Genomic DNA, 22,164 nt, shown 5'->3' with positions numbered 1-22,164 from the left:
AGCTACATATCTATATAGCTTCGACATTCAAACAGTATGGGAAATACAGTATGTAACTGGTATGGCCTTGGTCTGTTCCCTCTGTGTGTGTGTGTGTGTGTGTGTGTGTGTGTGTGTTCCCCTGTAGGAGGTGGCTGGGGAGCCCCTGTATATGCTGTACAGAGCCATCAAGTACCAGGTGGATAAGGGACCAGTAGACGCTGTGACGGGGAAGACCTACCTTCATAGATAGTAGTCGTGTCAGGTATATCTCTGGTATGGCCTTGGCCCTCTCCCTCTCTCTCATGCTGCTCTTCCTGTGTTTGGGGATCTCTGGTTCCTCGTTGGACTTCACCAGGTGCCACAGCCTCAGCCCCTCCTCCCCCTCCCCCTCCAACATGGGTGTCTCTACGGAGCGCACAGAGGGACACACTTCCAGGTCACACTTCAATTGAAATGGCACTGTATTCCCTAAAACTAGTGTCCTACCAAGGGGAATAGGGTGCCATTTTGGACAGGGGGAATTTATACTATAGTAGTACATCTCTCTGATACATGTATAGGGTGCCATTTTGGAAACAGTTCTACCATAGTATTAAACAGGCTACATAGTATAACAGGCTATATAGTAGTATAACAGGCTATATAGTATTATAACAGGCCATATAGTATTAAACAGGCTACATAGTATAACAGGCTATATAGTAGTATAACAGGCTATATAGTATTATAACAGGCTATATAGTATTATAACAGGCTATATAGTATTAAACAGGCTATATAGGATTTAACAGGCTACATAGGATTAAACAGGCTATATAGTATTATAACAGGCTACATAGGATTAAACAGGCTATATAGTATTATAACAGGCTATATAGTAGTATAACAGGCTACATAGGATTAAACAGGCTATTTAGTATTATAACAGGCTACATAGGATTAAACAGGCTATATAGTATTATAACAGGCTATATAGTAGTATAACAGGCTATATAGTAGTATAACAGGCTACATAGGATTAAACAGGCTACATAGGATTAAACAGGCTATATAGTATTATAACAGGCTATATAGTATTATAACAGGCTATATAGTATTATAACAGGCTATATAGTATTATAACAGGCTATATAGTATTAAACAGGCTATATAGTATTAAACAGGCTATATAGTATTATAACAGGCTATATAGTATTAAACAGGCTATATAGTATTAAACAGGCTATATAGTATTAAACAGGCTATATAGTATTAAACAGGCTATATAGTAGTATAACAGGCTATATGGTATTAAACAGGCGATATAGTATAACAGGCTATATAGTATTATAACAGGCTATATAATATAATAATAATAATAATATATGCCATTTTGCAGACGCTTTTATCCAAAGCGACTTACAGTCATGTGTGCATACATCCTACGTATGGGTGGTCCCGGGGATCGAACCCACTACCCTGGCGTTACAAGCGCCATGCTCTACCAACTGAGCTACAGAAGGACCACTATATAGTATTAAACAGGCTATATAGTATTAAACAGGCTATATAGTATAACAGGCTATATAGTATTATAACAGGCTATATAGTATTAAACAGGCTATATAGTATTAAACAGGCTATATAGTATAACAGGCTATATAGTATTATAACAGGCTATATAGTATTAAACAGGCTATATAGTAGTATAACAGGCTATATAGTATTAAACAGGCGATATAGTATAACAGGCTATATAGTATTATAACAGGCTATATAGTATTAAACAGGCTATATAGTATTAAACAGGCTATATAGTATAACAGGCTATATAGTATTATAACAGGCTATATAGTATTAAACAGGCTATATAGTATTAAACAGGCTATATAGTATTATAACAGGCTATATAGTATTATAACAGGCTATATAGTATTAAACAGGCTATATAGTAGTATAACAGGCTATATAGTATTAAACAGGCGATATAGTATAACAGGCTATATAGTATTATAACAGGCTATATAGTATTAAACAGGCTATATAGTATTAAACAGGCTATATAGTATAACAGGCTATATAGTATTATAACAGGCTATATAGTATTAAACAGGCTATATAGTAGTATAACAGGCTATATAGTATTAAACAGGCGATATAGTATAACAGGCTATATAGTATTATAACAGGCTATATAGTATTAAACAGGCTATATAGTATTAAACAGGCTACATAGTATTAAACAGGCTATATAGTATTAAACAGGCTATATAGTATTATAACAGGCTATATAGTATTAAACAGGCTATATAGTATTAAACAGGCTATATAGTAGTATAACAGGCTATATAGTATTAAACAGGCGATATAGTATAACAGGCTATATAGTATTATAACAGGCTATATAGTATTAAACAGGCTATATAGTAGTATAACAGGCTATATAGTATTAAACAGGCTATATAGTATTAAACAGGCGATATAGTATAACAGGCTATATAGTATTATAACAGGCTATATAGTATTAAACAGGCTATATAGTATTAAACAGGCTATATAGTATTAAACAGGCTACATAGTATTAAACAGGCTATATAGTATTAAACAGGCTATATAGTATTATAACAGACTATATAGTATTAAACAGGCTATATAGTAGTATAACAGGCTATATAGTATTAAACAGGCTACATAGTATTAAACAGGCTATATAGTATTAAACAGGCTATATAGTATTAAACAGGCTATATAGTATTAAACAGGCTATATAGTATTAAACAGGCTATATAGTATTAAACAGGCTATATAGTATTAAACAGGCTATATAGTATTAAACAGGCTATATAGTATTATAACAGGCTATATAGTATTATAACAGGCTATATAGTATTAAACAGGCTATATAGTATTAAACAGGATATATAGTATTAAACAGGCTATATAGTATTAAACAGGCTATATAGTAGTATAACAGGCTATATTATTATTATTATTATTATTATATTGTAGTATAACAGGTTCTATAATAACAGGTTCTATAGTATAACAGGTTCTATAGTATAACAGGTTCTACCGTAGTATAACAGATTCTATAGTAGTATAACAGGTTCTATAGTAGTATAACAGGTTCTATAGTAGTATAACAGGTTCTATAATAACAGGTTCTATAGTAGTATAACAGGTTCTATAATAACAGGTCCTATAGTAGTATAACAGGTTCTATAGTAGTATAACAGGTTCTATAGTAGTATAACAGGTTCTATAGTATACCAGGTTCTATAGTAGTATAACAGGTTCTATAATAACAGGTTCTATAGTAGTATAACAGGTTCTATAATAACAGGTTCTATAGTAGTATAACAGGTTCTATAGTAGTATAACAGGTTCTATAATAACAGGTTCTATAGTAGTATAACAGGTTCTATAGTAGTATAACAGGTTCTATAATAACAGGTTCTATCGTAGTATAACAGATTCTATAGTAGTATAACAGGTTCTATATTAGTATAACAGGTTCTATAATAACAGGTTCTATAGTAGTATAACAGGTTCTATAGTAGTATAACAGGTTCTATAGTAGTATAACAGGTTCTATAGTAGTATAACAGTAGTATAACAGGTTCTATAGTAGTATAACAGTAGTATAACATGTTCTATAGTAGTATAACAGTAGTATAACAGATTCTATAGTAGTATAACAGGTTCTATAGTAGTATAACAGGTTCTATAATAACAGGTTCTATAGTAGTATAACAGGTTCTATAGTAGTATAACAGGTTCTATAGTAGTATAACAGTAGTATAACAGGTTCTATAGTAGTATAACAATAGTATAACAGGTTCTATAGTAGTATAACAGGTTCTATAGTAGTATAACAGGTTCTATAGTAGTATAACAGTAGTATAACAGGTTCTATAGTAGTATAACAGTAGTATAACAGTGTTTACTCTCTCCAGTCTGGTAGACCTGGGGTATCCCCATGATGACAGGTTCTATAGTAGTATAACAGGTTCTATAGTAGTATAACAGGTTCTATAGTAGTATAACAGGTTCTATAGTAGTATAACAGTAGTATAACAGGTTCTATAGTAGTATAACAGTAGTATAACAGTGTTTACTCTCTCCAGTCTGGTAGACCTGGTGAATCCCCATGACGACAGGTTCTATAGTAGTATAACAGTAGTATAACAGGTTCTATAGTAGTATAACAGGTTCTATAGTAGTATAACAGGTTCTATAGTAGTATAACAGTAGTATAACAGGTTCTATAGTAGTATAACAGGTTCTATAGTAGTATAACAGGTTCTATAGTAGTATAACAGGTTCTATAGTAGTATAACAGTAGTATAACAGTGTTTACTCTCTCCAGTCTGGTAGACCTGGGGTATCCCCATGATGACAGGTTCTATAGTAGTATAACAGGTTCTATAGTAGTATAACAGGTTCTATAGTAGTATAACAGGTTCTATAGTAGTATAACAGTAGTATAACAGGTTCTATAGTAGTATAACAGTAGTATAACAGTGTTTACTCTCTCCAGTCTAGTAGACCTGGTGTATCCCCATGATGACAGGTTCTATAGTAGTATAACAGGTTCTATAGTAGTATAACAGGTTCTATAGTAGTATAACAGTAGTATAACAGGTTCTATAGTAGTATAACAGGTTCTATAGTAGTATAACAGTAGTATAACAGGTTCTATAGTAGTATAACAGGTTCTATAGTAGTATAACAGGTTCTATAGTAGTATAACAGTAGTATAACAGTGTTTACTCTCTCCAGTCTGGTAGACCTGGTGAATCCCCATGACGACAGCTGATCTGGGGATCAGAGCCACTGTAGCTCCGTCTGGCACCTGAGGAGAGAAAAATAATAATAATATAATATAATAATAATAATAATATAATAATAATAATAATATAATAATAATAATATAATAATAATAATATAATAATAATATAATATAATAATAATATAATAATAATATAATAATAATAATATAATAATAATACTATAATAATAATAATATAATAATAATATAATAATAATAATATAATAATAATATAATAATAATATAATAATAATAATATAATAATAATATAATAATAATAATAATAATAATAATATAATAATAATATAATAATAATAATAATAATATAATAATATAATAATAATAATATAATAATAATATAATAATAATATAATAATAATAATATAATAATAATATAATAATAAGAATATAATAATAATATAATAATATAATAATAATAATATAATAATATAATAATAATAATAATAATAATAATATAATAATAATAATAATAATAATACTATAATAATAATATAATAATAATAAAATAATATAATAATAATATTATAATAATAATAATATAATAATAATAATATAATAATAATATAATAATAATATAATAATAATATAATATAATAATAATAATATAATAATAATAATATAATAATAATAATATAATAATATAATAATAATATAATAATAATATAATAATAATAATATAATAATAATAATATAATAATATAATAATAATAATATAATAATAATAATATAATAATAATAATATAATAATAATAATATAATATAACAATAATATAATATAACAATAATAATATAATAATAATAATATAATATAATAATAATATAATAATAATATAATAATAATATAATAATAATATAATATTATAATATAATAATATAATAATCATAATATAATAATAATATAATAATAATAATATAATAATAATATAATAATAATAATATAATAATAATCTAATAATAATAATATAATATATGCCATTTAGCAGACGCTTTTATCCAAAGCGACTTACAGTCATGTGTGCATACATTCTACGTATGGGTGGTCCCGGGGATCGAACCCACTACCCTGGCGTTACAAGCGCCATGCTCTACCAACTGAGCTACAGAAGGACCAACTATCAACATCCAAGCTGTGTTCGGTGGGGAACACATCAGCACAAGGGTTAGTGTTTCTGATTGGATAAGACAGGCTCTCCACCTTCCAGTTATTTCCTGTTTTGTGCCTACTGAACAAGACTCTGCACTGCTACTGAACAAGACTCTGCACTGCTACTGAACAAGACTCTGCACTGCTACTGAACAAGACTCTGCACTGCTACTGAACAAGACTCTGCACTGCTACTGAACAAGACTCTGCACTGCTACTGAACAAGACTCTGCACTGCTACTGAACAAGACTCTGCACTGCTACTGAACAAGACTCTGCACTGCTACTGAACAAGACTCTGCACTGCTACTGAACAAGACTCTGCACTGCTACTGAACAAGACTCTGCACTGCTACTGAACAAGACTCTGCACTGCTACTGAACAAGACTCTGCACTGCTACTGAACAAGACTCTGCACTGCTACTGAACAAGACTCTGCACTGCTACTGAACACCACTCTGCATTCCTACTGTAGTGTGTGTGTGTGTGTGTGTGTGTGTGTGTGTGTGTGTGTGTGTGTGTGTGTGTGTGTGTGTGTGTGTGTGTGTGTGTGTGTGTGTGTGTGTGTGTGTGTGTGTGTGTGTGTGTGTGTGTGTGTGTGTGTGTGTGTGGTACCTTGTAGTGCTGCAGAGTGTTGAGTTTCTTCCAGCGCCCCTGGACGATCGCTGTGACGTCATCGTCTGACAGTGTCAGGTGACCCGCCTGTCCCGATCGCCATTCTGACGAGACAAATCATACATCGTTGTCTGAATGCTGCAAGACTGGGTTGAACCCAGGTTGTCTGAATGCTACAAGACTGGGTTGAACCCGGGTTGTCTGAATGCTACAAGACTGGGTTGAACCCAGGTTGCCTGAATGCTACAAGACTGGGTTGAACCCGTGTTGCCTGAATGCTACAAGACTGGGTTGAACCCGTGTTGTCTGAATGCTACAAGACTGGGTTGAACCCGTGTTGTCTGAATGCTACAAGACTGGGTTGAACCCGTGTTGTCTGAATGCTACAAGACTGGGTTGAACCCGGGTTGCCTGAATGCTACAAGACTGGGTTGAACCCGGGTTGTCTGAATACTACAAGACTGGGTTGAACCCGGGTTGCCTGAATGCTACAAGACTGGGTTGAACCCGGGTTGTCTGAATGCTACAAGACTGGGTTGAACCCGGGTTGTCTGAATGTTACAAGACTGGGTTGAACCCGGGTTGTCTGAATGCTACAAGACTGGGTTGAACCCGGGTTGTCTGAATGCTACAAGACTGGGTTGAACCCGGGTTGTCTGAATGTTACAAGACTGGGTTGAACCCGGGTTGTCTGAATGCTACAAGACTGGGTTGAACCCGGGTTGTCTGAATGCTGCAAGACTGAGTTAGCTAACACATGTCAGGTCTCAGGTAAATTTGCTCATTGCCCGAGTGTGGTTTCAAATAAATATCTGTTTGCACTTTGGGCTGCAAAGCGTTGAACGAAAGGTGCTTTACCAACTAAATTATTACAACTCATTATTCCTTACATTGGTTCTGGAAACCACTGCACTGGTCTATTCCTTACCCGGGACTCTATTCCTTACCCAGGCCTCTATTCCTTAGCCGGGCCTCTATTCCTTACCCGGGACTCTATTCCTTAGCCGGGACTCTATTCCTTAGCCGGGACTCTATTCCTTAGCCGGGACTCTATTCCTTAGCCGGGCCTCTATTCCTTACTCGGGCCTCTATTCCTTACTCGGGCCTCTATTCCTTACTCGGGCCTCTATTCCTTACCCGGGCCTCTATTCCTTACCCGGGCCTCTATTCCTTACCCGGATCTCTATTCCTTACCCGGGCCTCTATTCCTTACCCGGGCCTCTATTCCTTACCCGGGCCTCTATTCCTTACCCGGGCCTCTATTCCTTACCCGGGCCTCTATTCCTTACCCGGGCCTCTATTCCTTACCCGGGACTCTATTCCTTACCCGGGCCTCTATTTCTTACCCAGGCCTCTATTTCTATTTCTTACCCAGGCCTCTATTTCTATTTCTTACCCAGGCCTCTATTTCTTACCCAGGCCTCTATTTCTTACCCAGGCCTCTATTTCTTACCCAGGTCTCTATTTCTTACCCAGGCCTCTATTTCTTACCCAGGCCTCTATTTCTTACCCAGGCCTCTATTTCTTACCCAGGCCTCTATTTCTTACCCAGGCCTCTAGTCCTTACCCGGGGCTCTATTCCTTAGCCGGGACTCTATTCCTTACCCGGGACTCTATTCCTTACCCGGGACTCTATTCCTTAGCCGGGCCTCTATTCCTTACCCGGGACTCTATTCCTTACCCGGGACTCTATTCCTTAGCCAGTCCTCTATTCCTTACCCGGGCCTCTATTCCTTACCCGGGACTCTATTCCTTAGCCAGTCCTCTATTCCTTACCCGGGCCTCTATTCCTTACCCGGGACTCTATTCCTTAGCCAGGCCTCTATTCCTTACCCAGGCCTCTAGTCCTTACCCAGGTCTCTGTTCCTTACCCAGGCCTCTGTTCCTTACCCAGGTCTAGTGAGTCTGCAGCAGGTCTCTGTGAGAAGGGAGCTCCTTTATAGATCTGGTCTAGGATTTTGTCTTTGACCTGTGTGATGGTGTCAGTGTCCAACACCTTGACCGGACACGGCTGCACCTCCACACCACTCTTCACCATCACCGTCAGAGTCTGACCAGGGGAGAGAGGAGGGGGGACGATGTCAACACACAAACCAAGGAAACTAAGGTAGGCAGAAACTTGATGTCATACAGCAGGGTAGTAAAGAGTTGGAAGAGGAGAGAGAGACGGAGAGAGAGAGAGAGAGAGAGAGAGAGAGAGAGAGAGAGAGAGAGAGAGAGAGAGAGAGAGAGAGAGAGAGAGAGAGAGAGAGAGAGAGAGAGAGAGAGAGAGCAGAGAGAGAGCAGAGAGAGCGAGAGAGAGAGCAGAGAGAGAGAGAGAGAGAGAGAGAGAGAGAGAGAGAGAGAGCAGAGAGAGAGCAGAGAGAGAGAGAGAGAGAGAGAGAGAGCAGAGAGAGAGCAGAGAGAGAGCAGAGAGAGAGAGAGAGAGGGAGAGAGAGAGAGAGAGAGAGAGAGAGAGAGAGAGTGAGAGCGAGAGAGAGCAAGAGTAGAGAGAGCGAGAGAGAGAGAAAATACCATCACAAGACCTTACTTTAAACCAAAACAAATACGCAAGAAAAACTCATCTTCCTAGAAAACACAATTTAAAACAACCAGAACCCAACTGACTAACAAATGACTGAGGCTGAACTTTGGAAGAAAAGCCTTAAAGACACCTGAAAGGTGACAGCATCAGGAATTAAATACACCTCCTGAGCTGCAGGACGCCTTATTCAAACGATTCAACCTGGTTTTGGAGAGTGGCTGCTTCCCTGATACACTACATGGCCAAAAGTATGTGGACACCCCTTCAAATGAGTGGATATGGCTATTTCAGCCGCACCTGGTGCTGACAGGTGGATAAAATCAGGCACAAAGCCATGCAATCTCCATAGACAAACATCGGCGGTAGAATGGCCCTTACTGAAAAGAGTGGAGGCTGTTATAGCAGCAATGTTCCAACATCTAGTGGAAAGCCTTCCCAGAAGAGTGGAGGCTGTTATAGCAGCAATGTTCCAACATCTAGTGGAAAGCCTTCCCAGAAGAGTGGAGGCTGTTATAGCAGCAATGTTCCAACATCTAGTGGAAAGCCTTCCCAGAAGAGTGGAGGCTGTTATAGCAGCAATGTTCCAACATCTAGTGGAAAGCCTTCCCAGAAGAGTGGAGGCTGTTATAGCAGCAATGCTCCTACATCTAGTGGAAAGCCTTCCCATAATAGTGGAGGCTGTTATAGCAGCAATGTCCCAACATCTAGTGGAAAGCCTTCCCAGAAGAGTGGAGGCTGTTATAGCAACAATGTTCCAACATCTAGTGGAAAGCCTTCCCAGAAGAGTGGAGGCTGTTATAGCAGCAATGTTCCAACATCTAGTGGAAAGCCTTCCCAGAAGAGTGGAGGCCGTTACAGCAGCAATGTTCCATCATCTAGTGGAAAGCCTTCCCAGAAGAGTGGAGGCTGTTATAGCAGCAATGTTCCTACATCTAGTGGAAAGCCTTCCCAGAAGAGTGGAGGCTGTTATAGCAGCAATGTTCCAACATCTAGTGGAAAGCCTTCCCAGAAGAATGGAGGCTGTTATAGCAGCAATGCTCCTACAATGGAAAGTTCCCAGAAGAGTGGAGGCTGTTATAGCAACAATGTTCCAACATCTAGTGGAAAGCCTTCCCAGAAGAGTGGAGGCTGTTATAGCAGCAATGTTCCTACATCTAGTGGAAAACCTTCCCAGAAGAGTGGAGGCTGTTATAGCAGCAATGTCCCAACATCTAGTGGAAAGCCTTCCCAGAAGAGTGGAGGCTGTTATAGCAGCAATGTTCCAACATCTAGTGGAAAGCCTTTCCAGAAGAGTGGAAGCTGTTATAGCAGCAATGTTCCTACATCTAGTGGAAAGCCTTCCCAGAAGAGTGGAGGCTGTTATAGCAGCAATGTTCCTACATCTAGTGGAAAGCCTTTCCAGAAGAGTGGAAGCTGTTATAGCAGCAATGTTCCTACATCTAGTGGAAAACCTTCCCAGAAGAGTGGAGGCTGTTATAGCAGCAATGTCCCAACATCTAGTGGAAAGCCTTCCCAGAAGAGTGGAGGCTGTTATAGCAGCAATGTCCCAACATCTAGTGGAAAGCCTTCCCAGAAGAGTGGAGGCTGTTTATAGCAGCAATGTTCCAACATCTAGTGGAAAGCCTTCCCAGAAGAGTGGAGGCTGTTATAGCAGCAATGTTCCAACATCTAGTGGAAAGCCTTCCCAGAAGAGTGGAGGCTGTTATAGCAGCAATGTTCCAACATCTAGTGGAAAGCCTTCCCAGAAGAGTGGAGGCTGTTATAGCAGCAATGCTCCAACATCTAGTGGAAAGCCTTCCCAGAAGAGTGGAGGCTGTTATAGCAGCAATGCTCCAACATCTAGTGGAAAGCCTTCCCAGAAGAGTGGAGGCTGTTATAGCAGCAATGTTCCTACATCTAGTGGAAAGCCTTCCCAGAAGAGTGGAGGCTGTTATAGCAGCAATGTTCCTACATCTAGTGGAAAGCCTTCCCAGAAGAGTGGAGGCTGTTATAGCAGCAATGTTCCAACATCTAGTGGAAAGCCTTCCCAGAAGAATGGAGGCTGTTATAGCAGCAATGCTCCTACATCTAGTGGAAAGCCTTCCCAGAAGAGTGGAGGCTGTTATAGCAACAATGTTCCAACATCTAGTGGAAAGCCTTCCCAGAAGAGTGGAGGCTGTTATAGCAGCAATGTTCCTACATCTAGTGGAAAACCTTCCCAGAAGAGTGGAGGCTGTTATAGCAGCAATGTCCCAACATCTAGTGGAAAGCCTTCCCAGAAGAGTGGAGGCTGTTATAGCAGCAATGTTCCAACATCTAGTGGAAAGCCTTTCCAGAAGAGTGGAAGCTGTTATAGCAGCAATGTTCCTACATCTAGTGGAAAGCCTTCCCAGAAGAGTGGAGGCTGTTATAGCAGCAATGTTCCTACATCTAGTGGAAAGCCTTTCCAGAAGAGTGGAAGCTGTTATAGCAGCAATGTTCCTACATCTAGTGGAAAACCTTCCCAGAAGAGTGGAGGCTGTTATAGCAGCAATGTCCCAACATCTAGTGGAAAGCCTTCCCAGAAGAGTGGAGGCTGTTATAGCAGCAATGTCCCAACATCTAGTGGAAAGCCTTCCCAGAAGAGTGGAGGCTGTTTATAGCAGCAATGTTCCAACATCTAGTGGAAAGCCTTCCCAGAAGAGTGGAGGCTGTTATAGCAGCAATGTTCCAACATCTAGTGGAAAGCCTTCCCAGAAGAGTGGAGGCTGTTATAGCAGCAATGTTCCAACATCTAGTGGAAAGCCTTCCCAGAAGAGTGGAGGCTGTTATAGCAGCAATGCTCCAACATCTAGTGGAAAGCCTTCCCAGAAGAGTGGAGGCTGTTATAGCAGCAATGCTCCAACATCTAGTGGAAAGCCTTCCCAGAAGAGTGGAGGCTGTTATAGCAGCAATGCTCCAACATCTAGTGGAAAGCCTTCCCAGAAGAGTGGAGGCTGTTATAGCAGCAATGTTCCAACATCTAGGGGAAAGCCTTCCCAGAAGAGTGGAGGCTGTTATAGCAGCAATGCTCCAACATCTAGTGGAAAACCTTCCCATAATAGTGGAGGCTGTTATAGCAGCAATGTTCCAACATCTAGTGGAAAGCCTTCCCAGAAGAGTGGAGGCTGTTATAGCAGCAATGTCCCAACATCTAGTGGAAAGCCTTCCCAGAAGAGTGGAGGCTGTTATAGCAGCAATGTCCCAACATCTAGTGGAAAGCATTCCCAGAAGAGTGGAGGCTGTTATAGCAGCAATGTCCCAACATCTAGTGGAAAGCCTTCCCAGAAGAGTGGAGGCTGTTATAGCAGCAATGTCCCAACATCTAGTGGAAAGCCTTCCCAGAAGAGTGGAGGCTGTTATAGCAGCAATGCTCCTACATCTAGTGGAAAGCCTTCCCAGAAGAGTGGAGGCTGTTATAGCAGCAATGCTCCTACATCTAGTGGAAAGCCTTCCCAGAAGAGTGGAGGCTGTTATAGCAGCAATGTTCCAACATCTAGTGGAAAGCCTTCCCAGAAGAGTGGAGGCTGTTATAGCAGCAATGCTCCAACATCTAGTGGAAAGCCTTCCCATAATAGTGGAGGCTGTTATAGCAGCAATGCTCCAACATCTAGTGGAAAGCCTTCCCAGAAGAGTGGAGGCTGTTATAGCAGCAATGAGTGGAAAACCTTCCCATAATAGTGGAGGCTGTTATAGCAGCAATGTTCCAACATCTAGTGGAAAGCCTTCCCAGAAGAGTGGAGGCTGTTATAGCAGCAATGTCCCAACATCTAGTGGAAAGCCTTCCCAGAAGAGTGGAGGCTGTTATAGCAGCAATGTCCCAACATCTAGTGGAAAGCCTTCCCAGAAGAGTGGAGGCTGTTATAGCAGCAATGTTCCAACATCTAGTGGAAAGCCTTCCCAGAAGAGTGGAGGCTGTTATAGCAGCAATGCTCCAACATCTAGTGGAAAGCCTTCCCAGAAGAGTGGAGGCTGTTATAGCAGCAATGTTCCAACATCTAGAGGAAAGCCTTCCCAGAAGAGTGGAGGCTGTTATAGCAGCAATGCTCCAACATCTAGTGGAAAACCTTCCCATAATAGTGGAGGCTGTTATAGCAGCAATGTTCCAACATCTAGTGGAAAGCCTTCCCAGAAGAGTGGAGGCTGTTATAGCAGCAATGTCCCAACATCTAGTGGAAAGCCTTCCCAGAAGAGTGGAGGCTGTTATAGCAGCAATGTCCCAACATCTAGTGGAAAGCCTTCCCAGAAGAGTGGAGGCTGTTATAGCAGCAATGTTCCAACATCTAGTGGAAAGCCTTCCCAGAAGAGTGGAGGCTGTTATAGCAGCAATGTCCCAACATCTAGTGGAAAGCCTTCCCAGAAGAGTGGAGGCTGTTATAGCAGCAATGTCCCAACATCTAGTGGAAAGCCTTCCCAGAAGAGTGGAGGCTGTTTATAGCAGCAATGTTCCAACATCTAGTGGAAAGCCTTCCCAGAAGAGTGGAGGCTGTTATAGCAGCAATGTTCCAACATCTAGTGGAAAGCCTTCCCAGAAGAGTGGAGGCTGTTATAGCAGCAATGTTCCAACATCTAGTGGAAAGCCTTCCCAGAAGAGTGGAGGCTGTTATAGCAGCAATGCTCCAACATCTAGTGGAAAGCCTTCCCAGAAGAGTGGAGGCTGTTATAGCAGCAATGCTCCAACATCTAGTGGAAAGCCTTCCCAGAAGAGTGGAGGCTGTTATAGCAGCAATGCTCCAACATCTAGTGGAAAGCCTTCCCAGAAGAGTGGAGGCTGTTATAGCAGCAATGTTCCAACATCTAGGGGAAAGCCTTCCCAGAAGAGTGGAGGCTGTTATAGCAGCAATGCTCCAACATCTAGTGGAAAACCTTCCCATAATAGTGGAGGCTGTTATAGCAGCAATGTTCCAACATCTAGTGGAAAGCCTTCCCAGAAGAGTGGAGGCTGTTATAGCAGCAATGTCCCAACATCTAGTGGAAAGCCTTCCCAGAAGAGTGGAGGCTGTTATAGCAGCAATGTCCCAACATCTAGTGGAAAGCATTCCCAGAAGAGTGGAGGCTGTTATAGCAGCAATGTCCCAACATCTAGTGGAAAGCCTTCCCAGAAGAGTGGAGGCTGTTATAGCAGCAATGTCCCAACATCTAGTGGAAAGCCTTCCCAGAAGAGTGGAGGCTGTTATAGCAGCAATGCTCCTACATCTAGTGGAAAGCCTTCCCAGAAGAGTGGAGGCTGTTATAGCAGCAATGCTCCTACATCTAGTGGAAAGCCTTCCCAGAAGAGTGGAGGCTGTTATAGCAGCAATGTTCCAACATCTAGTGGAAAGCCTTCCCAGAAGAGTGGAGGCTGTTATAGCAGCAATGTTCCAACATCTAGTGGAAAGCCTTCCTAGAAACTGTTCTCAGTGACCGAATACAGACCTTCCTCGCACAACGTAACGCTCTCAGCAAAACACAAATTCTCTTTTCGGAACAACAGACCACATACTCGCATTACACACACTAATAAACCAGCAGAGGAAAAAGTATTTGCGTGTTTTGTTGATTTTCATGTTGCTTTTGATTCCATATGGATGATGGATTAAATTACAGAACAGTGGCGTTGGGGGTAAAGACATCTAAAAACACATGTAGTATTAAACTGAAAAATAAAAGAACCGAGTTCTTTGCACAAAGGGGGCGAGGAGTGAGACAAGGGTGCAGTTTAAGTCCAAACCTGTTCAACGTCTACTTAAACAAACTACCAGTGTTGTTGGACAGGTCTGTAGCCCCTCCTGCTCTACCCAGATGTCCCTACTGTCACCAACAGATCAAGATCTACAGGAACAATTTAACATTCTTCAGGAATAAAGAATCAACTGGACAACATCCAGGAATCGGAGCAGCAGACAGTCCTTCAAATAGGAAATACCATGGTTGAACATGTCCATTGGTACAGCTACCTGGGACAATCAGTGCCTCTGGTGGATTTGGTCTGGCAGTGAATGAACTAAAAGAAAAAGCCCAGAGATAGAGACAGAGAGACAGAGAGAGAGAGAGTAGAGAGAGAGAGGAGAGTAGAGATGAGAGAGGAGAGTAGAGAGGAGAGTAGAGAGGAGAGAGGGAGAGGAGAGTAGAGAGGAGAGTAGAGAGGAGAGTAGAGAGTAGAGTAGAGAGGAGAGTAGAGAGGAGAGTAGAGAGGAGAGTAGAGAGAGAGAGGAGAGTAGAGAGGAGAGTAGAGAGGAGAGTAGAGAGGAGAGTAGAGAGTAGAGTAGAGAGGAGAGAGGGAGAGGAGAGACAGAGACGGAGAGAGGAGAGTAGAGAGGAGAGTAGAGAGGAGAGTAGAGAGGAGAGAGGGAGAGGAGAGACAGAGACGTAGAGTGGAGAGTAGAGAGGAGAGTAGAGAGGAGAGTAGAGAGTAGAGAGGAGAGTAGAGTAGAGAGGAGAGTAGAGAGGAGAGTAGAGAGGAGAGAGGAGAGTAGAGAGAGTAGAGAGGAGAGTAGAGAGGGAGAGCTTGGCTGAGACATACGATAGAGCAGTAGTCGATGTCCTCTCTCAGTAGATGGCTGTCGTTCAGGGTGCGCTTGGCCTTCCCCGTCACAGCGTCTACTGGTCCCTTATCCACCTGGTACTTGATGGCTCTGTACAACATATACAGGGGCTCCCCAGCCACCTCCTACAGGGGAACACAGACACGACGCGCACACACACACACACACACACACACACACACACACACACACACACACACACACACACACACACACACACACACACACACACACACACACACACACACACACACACACACACACACACACACACACACACACACACACACACACACACACACACACACACGCAGTAGGAGAGTCAGACACGCAGTAGGAGAGTGAGACACGCAGTAGGAGAGTCAGACACGCAGTAGGAGAGTCAGACACACAGTAGGAGAGTCAGACACACAGTAGGAGAGTCAGACACACAGTAGGAGAGTCAGACACACAGTAGGAGAGTCAGACACACAGTAGGAGAGTCAGACACGTTCAAGGGAAAAATGGGGACGGCAGAAAAATTGTACAAAATGGAGACATTTAGGTCCGCGTGCGCTCACACACACACACACACACACACACACACACACACACACACACACACACACACACACACACACACACACACACACACACACACACACACACACACACACACACACACACACACACACACACACACACACACACACACACACACACACACACACACACTGTACCTGTACCTTGAGGAAGGAGTAGAGACAGATGGACATCCAGTTGGTTAGCATCTTCTCCACCACCGTCTCCGTCCTGACAGGCAGACAGGCAGACAGAGAGAGACAGACAGACAGGCAGACAGGCAGAGAGAGAGAGAGAGAGACAGGCAGGCAGGCAGGCAGAGAGAGAGAGACAGGCAGGCAGACAGGTAGACAGACAGGCAGACAGAGAGGCAGACAGAGAGGCAGACAGAGAGAGAGAGAGGCAGACAGGCAGGCAGGCAGAGAGAGAGAGAGAGACAGGCAGGCAGACAGGTAGACAGACAGGCAGACAGAGAGGCAGACAGAGAGAGAGAGAGACAGGCAGGCAGGCAGGCAGACAGAGAGAGAGACAGGCAGGCAGACAGGCAGACAGAGAGACAGAGAGACAGAGAGACAGAGAGACAGACAGAGAGACAGAGAGACAGACAGAGACAGACAGACAGACAGACAGACAGACAGACAGACAGACAGACATGACAGACAGACAGACAGACAGACATGCAGACAGAGAGACAGACAGACAGACAGACAGACAGACATGCAGACAGACATGCAGACAGACAGACAGACATGCAGACAGACAGACAGACAGACAGAGAGACAGACAGACAGACAGACAGAGAGACAGAGAGAAAGGCAGGTAGACAGACAGAGAGATAGAGAGACAGAGAGAAAGGCAGGTAGACAGACAGACAGACAGACAGAGAGACAGAGAGAAAGGCAGGTAGACAGACAGACAGACAGACAGACAGAGAGACAGAGAGAAAGGCAGGTAGACAGACAGAGAGATAGAGAAGTTGTAAATCATGGTGGACAGTGTTATTCTTGATGTTGAGGGTAGTAGGGATCTTTCCCTTTTACTTTGAAACCATTTCTATTCGGGTTGATTAGAGGAACGAATCGATGCAGTTTGTGGTGTAAATAAATACAAATCTGCTGCTGATGGACCTCTCTGAGCTGGACCTCTCTGAGCTGGACCTGTCTGAGCTGGACCTGTCTGAGCTGGACCTCTCTGAGCTGGACCTCTCTGAGCTGGACCTGTCTGAGCTGGACCTCTCTGAGCTGGACCTCTCTGAGCTGGACCTCTCTGAGCTGGACCTGTCTGAGCTGGACCTCTCTGAGCTGGACCTCTCTGAGCTGGACCTCTCTGAGCTGGACCTGTCTGAGCTGGACCTCTCTGAGCTGGACCTCTCTGAGCTGGACCTGTCTGAGCTGGACCTCTCTGAGCTGGACCTCTCTGAGCTGGACCTCTCTGAGCTGGACCTCTCTGAGCTGGACCTGTCTGAGCTGGACCTCTCTGAGCTGGACCTCTCTGAGCTGGACCTCTCTGAGCTGGACCACTCTGAGCTGGACCTCTCTGAGCTGGACCTCTCTGAGCTGAACCTCTCTGAGCTGGACCTCTCTGAGCTGGACCTCTCTGAGCTGGATCTATCTGAGCTGGACCTCTCTGAGCTGGACCTCTCTGAGCTGGATCTGTCTGAGCTGACCTCTCTGAGCTGAACCTCTCTGAGCTGGATCTGTCTGAGCTGAACCTCTCTGAGCTGAACCTCTCTGAGCTGGATCTCTCTGAGCTGGACCTCTCTGAGCTGGACCTCTCTGAGCTGGACCTCTCTGAGCTGAACCTCTCTGAGCTGAACCTCTCTGAGCTGAACCTCTCTGAGCTGGACCTCCCTCTCTGAGATGGATCTGTCTGAGCTGGACCTCTCTGAGCTGGACCTCTCTGAGCTGGATCTGTCTGAGCTGGACCTCTCTGAGCTGAACCTCTCTGAGCTGAACCTCTCTGAGCTGGATCTGTCTGAGCTGAACCTCTCTGAGCTGGATCTGTCTGAGCTGAACCTCTCTGAGCTGAACCTCTCTGAGCTGAACCTCTCTGAGCTGAACCTGTCTGAGCTGGACTGTCTGAGCTGGACCTCTCTGAGCTGGACCTCCCTCTCTGAGCTGGACCTCCCTCTCTGAGCTGGACCTCCCTCTCTGAGCTGAACCTCCCTCTCTGAGCTGAACCTCCCTCTCTGAGCTGGATCTCTCTGAGCTGGACCTCTCTGAGCTGGACCTCTCTGAGCTGAACCTCTCTGAGCTGAACCTCTCTGAGCTGGATCTGTCTGAGCTGAACCTCTCTGAGCTGAACCTCTCTGAGCTGAACCTCTATGAGCTGGATCTGTCTGAGCTGAACCTCTCTGAGCTGGACCTCTCTGAGCTGGATCTCTCTGAGCTGGACCTCCCTCTCTGAGCTGGATCTGTCTGAGCTGGACCTCTCTGAGCTGGACCTCTCTGAGCTGAACCTCTCTGAGCTGAACCTCTCTGAGCTGGACCTCTCTGAGCTGGACCTCTCTGAGCTGGACCTGTCTGAGCTGGACCTGTCTGAGCTGGACCTCTCTGAGCTGGACCTCTCTGAGCTGGACCTCTCTGAGCTGGACCACTCTGAGCTGGACCACTCTGAGCTGGACCTCTCTGAGCTGGACCTCTCTGAGCTGAACCTCTCTGAGCTGGACCTCTCTGAGCTGGACCTCTCTGAGCTGGACCTCTCTGAGCTGGATCTGTCTGAGCTGGACCTCTCTGAGCTGGACCTCTCTGAGCTGGACCTCTCTGAGCTGGACCTCTCTGAGCTGGACCTCTCTGAGCTGGATCTGTCTGAGCTGGACCTCTCTGAGCTGAACCTCTCTGAGCTGGATCTGTCTGAGCTGAACCTCTCTGAGCTGAACCTCTCTGAGCTGGATCTCTCTGAGCTGGACCTCTCTGAGCTGGACCTCTCTGAGCTGGACCTCTCTGAGCTGGACCTCTCTGAGCTGAACCTCTCTGAGCTGAACCTCTCTGAGCTGGACCTCCCTCTCTGAGATGGATCTGTCTGAGCTGGACCTCTCTGAGCTGGACCTCTCTGAGCTGGATCTGTCTGAGCTGGACCTCTCTGAGCTGAACCTCTCTGAGCTGAACCTCTCTGAGCTGGATCTGTCTGAGCTGAACCTGTCTGAGCTGAACCTCTCTGAGCTGAACCTCTCTGAGCTGAACCTCTCTGAGCTGAACCTCTCTGAGCTGAACCTCTCTGAGCTGGACCTCTCTGAGCTGGACCTCTCTGAGCTGGACCTCTCTGAGCTGGACCTCCCTCTCTGAGCTGGACCTCCCTCTCTGAGCTGAACCTCCCTCTCTGAGCTGAACCTCCCTCTCTGAGCTGGATCTCTCTGAGCTGGACCTCTCTGAGCTGAACCTCTCTGAGCTGAACCTCTCTGAGCTGGATCTGTCTGAGCTGGATCTGTCTGAGCTGAACCTCTCTGAGCTGAACCTCTCTGAGCTGAACCTCTATGAGCTGGATCTGTCTGAGCTGAACCTCTCTGAGCTGGACCTCTCTGAGCTGGATCTCTCTGAGCTGGACCTCCCTCTCTGAGCTGGATCTGTCTGAGCTGGACCTCTCTGAGCTGGACCTCTCTGAGCTGGACCTCTCTGAGCTGAACCTCTCTGAGCTGGACCTCTCTGAGCTGGACCTCTCTGAGCTGGACCTCTCTGAGCTGGACCACTCTGAGCTGGACCTCTCTGAGCTGGACCTCTCTGAGCTGGATCTCTCTGAGCTGGACCTCTCTGAGCTGGACCTCTCTGAGCTGGATCTCTCTGAGCTGGACCTCTCTGAGCTGGACCTCTCTGAGCTGAACCTCTCTGAGCTGGACCTCTCTGAGCTGGACCTCTCTGAGCTGGACCTCTCTGAGCTGAACCTCTCTGAGCTGAACCTCTCTGAGCTGTACCTCTCTGAGCTGGACCTCTCTGAGCTGGACCACTCTGAGCTGAACCTCTCTGAGCTGAACCTCTCTGAGCTGAACCTCTCTGAGCTGGACCACTCTGAGCTGGACCTCTCTGAGCTGGACCTCTCTGAGCTGGACCTCTCTGAGCTGGACCACTCTGAGCTGGACCTCTCTGAGCTGGACCTCTCTGAGCTGGACCTCTCTGAGCTGGATCTCTCTGAGCTGGACCTCTCTGAGTTGGACCACTCTGAGCTGGACCTCTCTGAGCTGGACCACTCTGAGCTGGACCACTCTGAGCTGGACCTCTCTGAGCTGGACCTCCCTCTCTGAGCTGGACCTCCCTCTCTGAGCTGGACCTCCCTCTCTGAGCTGAACCTCCCTCTCTGAGCTGGATCTCTCTGAGCTGGACCTCTCTGAGCTGGACCTCTCTGAGCTGAACCTCTCTGAGCTGAACCTCTCTGAGCTGGATCTGTCTGAGCTGAACCTCTCTGAGCTGAACCTCTCTGAGCTGAACCTCTATGAGCTGGATCTGTCTGAGCTGAACCTCTCTGAGCTGGACCTCTCTGAGCTGGATCTCTCTGAGCTGGACCTCCCTCTCTGAGCTGGATCTGTCTGAGCTGGACCTCTCTGAGCTGGACCTCTCTGAGCTGGACCTCTCTGAGCTGGACCTCTCTGAGCTGGACCTCTCTGAGCTGGACCTCTCTGAGCTGGACCACTCTGAGCTGGACCTCTCTGAGCTGGACCTCTCTGAGCTGGATCTCTCTGAGCTGGACCTCTCTGAGCTGGACCTCTCTGAGCTGGACCTCTCTGAGCTGGACCTCTCTGAGCTGGACCTCTCTGAGCTGAACCTCTCTGAGCTGGACCTCTCTGAGCTGGACCTCTCTGAGCTGGACCTCTCTGAGCTGAACCTCTCTGAGCTGAACCTCTGAGCTGAACCTCTCTGAGCTGGACCTCTCTGAGCTGAGCTGGACCTCTCTGAGCTGGACCACTCTGAGCTGAACCTCTCTGAGCTGAACCTCTCTGAGCTGACCTCTCTGAGCTGGACCTCTCTGAGCTGGACCACTCTGAGCTGGACCACTCTGAGCTGGACCTCTCTGAGCTGGACCACTCTGAGCTGGACCACTCTGAGCTGGACCTCTCTGAGCTGGACCTCTCTGAGCTGGACCACTCTGAGCTGGATCTCTCTGAGCTGGACCTCTCTGAGCTGGACCACTCTGAGCTGGACCTCTCTGAGCTGGACCACTCTGAGCTGGACCACTCTGAGCTGGACCTCTCTGAGCTGGACCTCTCTGAGCTGGACCTCTCTGAGCTGGATCTGTCTGAGCTGTACCTCTCTGAGCTGAACATCTCACCATGATTGAGTGTAAATATATATATATATATCAGGATATATCAAGATAGATCAGCATATATATCTCTAGAGGGTAGGTTCATGTTACAGGGACAGACTGGGTTTGAACTATGTGCCACAGGACTGTGTTAGCCAGCTGAGCTAAAGTCTAGGCATGACCTTTTGGCCTCAGATAAGCTCATCACACAAGTGTGGTTCACTGAATCTCCTCCTTAACACGAACCTGGGTCATTGAGACTGTGTTGTCCCCACTGAGCTAAAGACCCACCTGGGTCATTGAGACTGTTCCCACTGAGCTAAAGACCCACCTGGGTCATCGAGACTGTGTTGTTCCCACTGAGCTAAAGACCCACCTGGGTCATCGAGACTGTGTTGTTCCCACTGAGCTAAAGACCCACCTGGGTCATTGAGACTGTTCCCACTGAGCTAAAGACCCACCTGGGTCATTGAGACTGTTCCCACTGAGCTAAAGACCCACCTGGGTCATCGAGACTGTGTTGTTCCCACTGAGCTAAAGACCCACCTGGGTCATTGAGACTGTGTTGTTCCCACTGAGCTAAAGACCCACCTGGGTCATTGAGACTGTTCCCACTGAGCTAAAGACCCACCTGGGTCATTGAGACTGTGTTGTTCCCACTGAGCTAAAGACCCACATGGGTCATTGAGACTGTTCCCACTGAGCTAAAGACCCACCTGGGTCATTGAGACTGTGTTGTTCCCACTGAGCTAA

General features: G+C 44.8%; 1 protein-coding gene across 1 annotated transcript in view; it reads right to left on the bottom strand.

Moving 5' to 3' along the window:
• The window catches only part of plxnb3 (plexin B3), a 224,437-nt gene that overhangs the window by 17,729 nt on the left and 184,544 nt on the right, over nt 1-22,164 (bottom strand). Inside the window, exons 26-31 of the mRNA XM_046333429.1 lie at nt 16,344-16,410; nt 15,597-15,743; nt 8,464-8,623; nt 6,574-6,677; nt 4,735-4,816; nt 221-387 (exon numbers count right to left, since the gene is read on the bottom strand). Coding sequence (XP_046189385.1) covers nt 221-387; nt 4,735-4,816; nt 6,574-6,677; nt 8,464-8,623; nt 15,597-15,743; nt 16,344-16,410 — 727 coding nt within the window. The remainder of the gene's footprint in view (nt 1-220; nt 388-4,734; nt 4,817-6,573; nt 6,678-8,463; nt 8,624-15,596; nt 15,744-16,343; nt 16,411-22,164) is intronic.

This window comes from Oncorhynchus gorbuscha, linkage group LG03 (genome assembly GCF_021184085.1).
Source record: "Oncorhynchus gorbuscha isolate QuinsamMale2020 ecotype Even-year linkage group LG03, OgorEven_v1.0, whole genome shotgun sequence".
Lineage (NCBI taxonomy): Eukaryota > Metazoa > Chordata > Actinopteri > Salmoniformes > Salmonidae > Oncorhynchus > Oncorhynchus gorbuscha.
The sequence above is the reverse complement of the archived record's forward strand: the minus strand, read 5'-3'. Positions and strand labels throughout refer to the sequence as shown.